This window comes from Rhagoletis pomonella, unplaced genomic scaffold, assembly GCF_013731165.1.
Source record: "Rhagoletis pomonella isolate Grant_MI unplaced genomic scaffold, Rhpom_1.0 Rhpom_scaffold_07920, whole genome shotgun sequence".
NCBI lineage: Eukaryota > Metazoa > Arthropoda > Insecta > Diptera > Tephritidae > Rhagoletis > Rhagoletis pomonella.
In genome coordinates this window covers 1-7,501 of record NW_023466449.1, presented here as the reverse complement: position 1 = coordinate 7,501, position 7,501 = coordinate 1, and the positions used below count along the sequence as shown (strand labels likewise).

Here is a 7,501-nt window from a genome sequence, read left to right as displayed (position 1 = left end):
TGAAGATGAAGATGAAGATGAAGATGAAGATGAAGATGAAGATGAAGGTGAATTATAAAGATGAAGATAAAGATAGGTAGACTGTTATGTGATTTCAACGGCTGCTTTTCGCTGGCCGAATCTGATGAACTGACAAAATTTTTTAAAGAAAAATTTTCACTGGAAATGGTTGGTGTATGTAGTACATATGTATGCATACATATATGTACATGGTACACAAAACAAATTCTTCTCAGCTTGTGCTACTAATTTAAGGATTCAACATATTTAATTTATTTATTAAATACCTTAACCTAACACGTGTAGTCCCTACGCACGGAAGAAGTGAAACTTAATACAGGAAATGCCAGAAAGAAAGAAGTGTGCGATATAAGTACATACACAGGTACATATTTCAAAAAAAAAAACATATGTCTTTAAATTTTTTTTTACATATGTATGTACCTACTTGCAGGCATGCAAACATAAAAAATGCAAATGTTCTTGAATTCGAATTCGCACCCCAAATTGTTTAAATCGAAAACATTTTGACCAAACAGCTGCCTTTTGTGAGCTTTTAATGCCAACCAGCGAACTCGCTCGAGCTCGAATTTTCTGGATCCTTTGTCTTCAATAAACAAGCTATGCGCAGAACAATTTCTAGAGAGGAACAAACTTCGGTTATTGTTGCGTGAGAGAAAATGCATGCATGCACATGTCGCACACCGTCTTCAAAAGGGACACAACTCAAAATTACACGTTTGTCAGAAAATGCGAAAAACTATTTCTTAACGCATGATAATCATATCGGCAGGGGGGACTTTACCTTAGGTTTTTTTTTAACAAAGTATAATAAAAATTAGCTCCAGCTTTTGCTAAAAAATAAATAAAAGTACAGTGTAAATTTTTAGAGCATAATTTCAAACAAGCCAAATTTTGAGTTGTGCCTCTTTTGGATACGGTGTGCGATATGTACGTATGTACTGTGTATGCCCATTGTATATACATATGCACAAATATCGCACAACGCATCGAAATATTCTCCGCCAGCCATGGCGCGCCATGAGTATATAAAGACGGGCACTTGCAACCAACGGCATAGTCAACTTTGAAAGTAAGTTCAAGCAAATCAAAGCGTTGAATAAGCGCTCCCAGTAGCTAAAGAAGCTAACGTTACCGCATATTAGATACCATTTGTGAAAACAAAGGAACATCACATCAAATTTAGAATGGCGAACCTACCATTGCTCTTGAGTGTGGCTGACAATTTTAACCATCTGACACCGGTATTCCACAGCCGCTTGCCTGCGATCAACACTTTGCCCAGTGGCCAATTTGGGATATTCGAAAGGGATCTGCCTATTGCCTCGGTGGGAAAAGATGGATTTCAAGCCAGTATGGGTGTGCAGCTGTTTAAGCCAAATGAGCTGAGCGTTAAAGTGGTTGACAACCACATCGTTGTAGAGGGTAAACATGAGGAGCGAGCAGATGACCATGGGTATATATCTCGTCATTTTATGCGTCGCTATACACTGCCTAAAGGCTTCGATGCAGAGCAAGTAGTTTCATCACTATCATCGGATGGCTTGTTAACAGTTAGTGTACCAAAACCTGCCGTAGAAAAGTCCAACGAACGAGTCATCCAAATTCAACAGACTGGACCAGCGCACTTGAACGTGAAGGAGAATCCAAAGGAGAACCCAAAAAAATAAAAACCAAATGTATATTTAGAATAGTTACATATAGCAGCGTCTCGTCGAATTAATACGTCAACTCATACAATTTTTATTAAATATGTATGTAGGTGTAGAAGTTGTTTGATTTTTAAGAGAAAAAGTCTGTAGTTTATATAAGTGTGCAGAAAAAGAATAAATTTTTAACTAAAATCAAAATATGTATGTAGTCGTTTCTCTTTATTGAGCTGGAGTGAGTGTGTTTATGGTGCATTGGAAATAAATTGACAATTATGGGTTATACATACATTGTCGTTCTTAATCGATTTAATCAAAATTTGATTTTAACATACACTAATCTAAACCGCGTATCAAGGAAATGCAAAACCTCGTATGTGAGGTTGCCCAAATTTTATAGGAGGGAGTAAAACCAGAGAACATTTATAAATCAGGTGTCAATTATGTTATTCTTGAGTGAAAAAAATAAAAATCGCAAGATCATCATTATTTTTGAGTGAAAAAATAAAAATTGAAGGATAATCATTATTCTCGATTAAAAAACTTAAAATCAAGGGGTAATCATTATTCTTGAGCGAAAAAATAGAAATCATATTTTAATTATTATTTGTAATTTTTACTAGTAAAACTTGAAAAATAAAAATCATTGTAAATTACGGTAGGACATACAAAAACAGATATGTGAGTATACATAAAATTGCCGTACGACACTTACAACATGTTGATTTATTTAATTTAAATTTAAAAAATAATGATTATTTTCTATCCCTGATAGAAAATGATAGGGAAATTTCATAATTTCCGATCGACACGAGTTCAATGATTAGACCCAATACTTCGAACCATCCTCATCAGCATAAAAAAGCCGCCCTTAGACAGATGATCAATAGAACTGGGCGAATACCACTAACAAAAGAGGGATGCCGGCTAATAACGGATACAAGAGAGATCTGGTAGAAGAAATCTGAAGGGAGCACAAAAACAAAAAGCCAAACAAAGCAGAAAACAATAATAAAAATTGGGCGGTATTAACCTATACTGGAAAGTCAACGTACAAGCTAACAAAGCTGTTCCAGAAACACAACCTTCGCACATCATTCAGAACAAATAACAATGTAGGACGGATACTACGGAACACGACAAATCAAGAAGACCCATTGGATAAACAAGGAGTGTATAAACTAGTATACTCTGTTTTTCGATAAATCGACTTACCGTTGATTTAGTAACCCTCAAACAGATAGTTTCGAAATTTTCTGTAAACGAAAAATGTGTAGCTTGATTTATGTGCCACTTTCAAATGCGTGTATCTCATCATCTATTTGCCGCTTTTCAAAAGTGAAAACTAGAAAGAAAGAGTGACGGTTAGTAGAATATTCACCGATTAAAACTTGTATTATAGCTTAAAGCTTGTGTCAAAGAGACGTCCGCATTTAAGTGACTTTAAAGTGAAATTGTACAATTTAAAAAAAATGTATTTAGTGTTTTAAAAAAATGTTTAAAAACGTTTAAGAAAACTCATCACAAATCGGTAGAATAATCCCCGATCTCTTATTTTCCCATAATCTTATGCTGCGATTTTGTGCGAGATCAAAGAAATTATAATTTTTCTTAGGTAACTACTTGGTAGAAAATCATGAGTTTTATGAAATAACTCACGGTGTTATAATTTCAAAATTGGGAAAAAACCTATCAGATAACAAGTAGAAAGTTTTAAACTTAAGGTCAGTGGAGGATTCGAGTCGATATTTAAAATAGAACGTACGACGCATCTGTTTATTGGGTTGGGGTCCACTGGAACCCGTGTGACCATTACGTTATTATTTGGAGGTGTGACCATTACGGGTTAATTTTTGCGCGGCAAGGCCACTACTTCTAGTCCTACTACTGGGCCAAGTTTTAAATTGATATCTCAACTTTTAGAATTTTGGCCACAAAATAGGGTAAAATTTCCCATAGCGCAAGGGCTGCACTTCTAAAAGAACTTTCGAATTTTTGCGATAAATTTGAATTCTACCCTCTCACATTTTAATGCTGGCCATCTGGCAATTTTTGGTAAGGTCCATAAATCTTTTTGATACTCCGGCAAAAAAAAAATGTCGCGTTCTTTTTACCAGACCCTCCTACCGACATGTACCGTCATATATTTCGACGTACAGTAAATTATGAAAAACCGAAAAAAGAGCAAAAAAATTAGCAATTTTCGCAATTTACTCGAAATTTTGTACGAGCCAAATGGACGGTTAAAAGCATCCGCCACTTTTTTTGTGTGCCGGTGCTATTATTCCGTGAGTCGCGGGTTCAAGTATCGGCACATTCCGAACGAAAAATTACACTGAAAATGGCACAACGCCGAAACCGGTTTGTCTCCAAACCAAATTTGACAAGGGATGATGGAAAATCATTCCACATTACATCATACTCCTACCCTGCCGGAAACACCAAGAACGAAAATGAGAATAACGGCACATGCAGTAATTAATTGATAGAAAAATATTTTCTAATAAAAAAAAATTATAATTGTCAATAGCATTTTCAATCTTGATAATTTATCAAGAAAATAGATTTAAACTTCTGTACTAGAACTGGGAGCTCTTGATAAATAATCAAAAATTGACAAATTATAAAAATATTGAATTTATTAAGTGCACAGTATCGGGCTGTAAGTGAAGAAGGGAAGATTTTGGTAGTGAAGATTTGGTAAATTTTGGTAACTTTTCTTAAGAGATTTTGGTAGAAAAAAATGTTGGCGAGTGTGGCATGGACAACAATCACCGACTTTTACCTATCTGCAGGTAAAAGACCATACAGCGACAACATACCGGATGCTAATATCGGGACAGCGAAAGATGAAAAACTGGTATCTGAACAATCAGTGGTATAGGAGATAAAGCTTATACAGCATAGATTTCGACAATTTTCTCAGTAGACTTTGTATTATTATTTATACAAGTGGAGACTTTCATATAAATGCACGTATTCATAATCAGCTGTCGAAGCGATGCTAACGCCAACGCAACGCCAAAGTTGTATGCAAACGGGCCCTAAAGCTTGAGTGGAAACAAGCTGAATAAAAAGCTGTAAAAAGAAATAAATTATATCAATCAAAATTGTCTCGGCAACCACAATAATGCAGTTGCCAATATAGCAACTCAGCTGCCAGCTTTCAGTTGCCATCTGTAATACCATTTCAGCCACTGGCCACCCAACTGAAGTTCGGTTGCCATAAGGCTAAATCGGTTCAGCTCGATGTTCTAATTATGTATATATGTAAATAGGTATGCATTTTCATTACATTACATTTTTTTGTTACATTTTCTATATCTTCTTTTTTTTATCGGAAAGGTGGTACCTGTTGTGGTTTTGTTTTTTGTTTAAAAATTACTTGTTTAAGTTCTATAAACACAAGATGTGCTCAACTTTCAAAAGTAATAAACAGTTGCAAAAAAGAGTTTTAATGTTCATTTTCCTTGGTTTCTGGTTTTCGATGGAGATGCTGATTTTTCACGATTGCCTAATTTTTTTTTAATATTTCGAATACCGAAAAATTAACTGAACTTGTTTTTTATTATGTAGCTCATTTTGGAGGAACGAATTCGAAGTTAGCAAATTAAATCTTCGAATCCTTATTAAATACATATCAGTGGTAAACTCTTTTAGGCTGTAAAGTATAAAAACAACAGTAAGTGAGTTTTAGGACAATATTTTCATTCGCAGTTAAACTTTAAAGAGCTCTCAAGAAAATCGAAAAATTCATATAAAATTACGCACAAGAAATGGATAATAAATTTCTTGGTGTCAAAATTTTTTAAATCAGTTTGCAGCTCTTAAAAAAAATGCTCGTATGTATGTGTATTTATATCTTAAAGAAAATTTACAGCAAAAGCAGCGTGATTTTTCAAGCAACAAAGATATTAAAAAATATTTCTTGTGATTTTTTCTCGAGAGCTGGATTCTAAGCTTTAATAAGCAGTTTGTATTTGAGGTTATCAGCTTTGGGTTGGGTTTGAACCTCAAAACCCGGATTAACGACTCAAAAAATATCAGTAAGCTGCACAAAAAGTTATTTGCGTCCAAAAGTGATCGGTATAAGGCGAAGGAGGAATTCCGTATGTGTAGCGGCCCTCTGAAACATCGAAAATGTATCAAAATTAAACTTAAAAATATTTAATACAAGATATCAGACACAAATAAACAAAAAATAGTACAAAGCATTAGCCATATCTTTAGTTTTAACTTCGTTAAGGTAACTTCTACTATTATTTTGAACAGCTCAATTTAGTACTATTGTTTTGTTTAAGCCCTAGTGTATAAACAAAACCAATATTTTAGTATATGCAACTTTATTTATTCTGGAAATATCTAGAATATACCTTTTTAGCCTTTTCATATCATCTTTTTTTTTGTGTAACACTTGAGATTCTTGTTTGATTGGAATGATCCAGCTGCACTATTATTTGTTTCAACATACATACCTGTATGTTCCAGCAAAACAAACAAATTCACAGAACATTCGGAAAATTCGTTTATTAGCTATATGAGAAATGTGTTTTCTAAAATATTTCATTATAATGAAATCTATAGCTTAAACCTACTTTGGTACATTTTTCGCATATTAATACACGTTTTGGTAAACAAAAAATGAAGAAGTGGCAACTGTATATGTATGTATATACGCATATATTCTCTTTAAGAAGCACTCGAATGTGTACGTCGCTGAATGTTGAGAGTGGATAAGAGATATGAAGGTTTTTTCTGCTAACACCAGGGATGGAATTTAAAAAATTTCAAAATGCGCCTAATAGCCTTCAAAAAGTGCCGCAAAGATGATGCAAGTGCCACAAAATTAAATTTCTATTAATACCTTTTAAGAACAATACATTTTTAGAAAAATTATTTTTAAAATACTCTAAAGTAATGTAATAAATATTAATTAACTAAATTATCACTTTTATGAAGGCTTCCTTAGACATATACAACGAATTATAGCTACTCGGACATTTTTACACACTTATGAATGTACATACATATATGCGAATGCATTAAAAAAACAGTTAAAAAACTGTCTCTTTAAACAAGACGAGCTTAACCCTAATAGGTGTAGCCCAGGACTGAGTACAACCGACTGGAACGAACGTGCCGGCGTCCGAGAATGAAATTGATGACCTCTGCTCAAAAGTAAACGACTATCTCTCCAGCCTTTCTCGCTTCTTCACTGCAAGGAGCCTAACACTCTCCCCAACGAAATCAACGGCGACCCTCTTCACCACCTGGACGAAGGAGGTCAGGCTAGAATTAGGTATACACGTCGATGGCACACAAATACCGACTGTAAACAACCCGAATATTTTAGGAGTCACCTTCGATAGCCTGCTCTCCTACTCCACGCACACAACCGCAGTTGTCAGTAAGGTACAGAGCCGCAACAAGGTCCTCAAGTCGCCCGCCGGCAGCACTTGGGGCAAAGACAAAGAAACGTTGCTGGCAACATACAAGGCAATTGGACGCCGGGGACTAGTTGGACGCAGTGGACGAAGCTACAGACTTGTCAGAACACCGCACTCCGGACAGCGACTGGGTGCCTTCTGATGGCGCCTGAGCACCACCTACGCAGCGAGGCCCAAGTGCTCCCCGTAAGGGAACACAACAAAATGCTTTGTAAGCAATTTCTGGTGGGGTGCCACAGAAGCGAGCACCCAAACAGACCTCTGCTTCAGGAGGAGCCTCCGCCCAGGCACGTCAGGGGGCACTTATTCGTATACAAGGACGCAGTCCAGCAATACGTAGACCAACCACTGGACCCGACGACATACAGACGAGCCATTAATGAC

The 7,501-nt window shown here is 35.7% G+C and overlaps 1 protein-coding gene, 1 long non-coding RNA gene and 1 pseudogene across 2 annotated transcripts; all 3 read left to right on the top strand.

Moving 5' to 3' along the window:
• The first annotated feature begins 1,078 nt into the window (after positions 1-1,078).
• On the top strand, positions 1,079-1,865 carry LOC118755923 (heat shock protein 23-like). The gene has a single exon (XM_036490719.1). The coding sequence runs from the start codon at positions 1,209-1,211 to the stop codon at positions 1,689-1,691; it is 483 nt and encodes a 160-aa protein (XP_036346612.1). The 5' UTR covers positions 1,079-1,208; the 3' UTR covers positions 1,692-1,865.
• Positions 1,866-2,281: 416 nt separating this feature from the next.
• LOC118755921 lies at positions 2,282-3,085 on the top strand. The gene is made up of 2 exons (XR_004995083.1): positions 2,282-2,351; positions 2,446-3,085. It is a non-coding gene; the product is annotated as an uncharacterized LOC118755921 (long non-coding RNA).
• A 1,328-nt stretch (positions 3,086-4,413) lies between these two features.
• On the top strand, positions 4,414-7,489 carry LOC118755922 (annotated as a pseudogene).
• Positions 7,490-7,501: the final 12 nt, after the last annotated feature.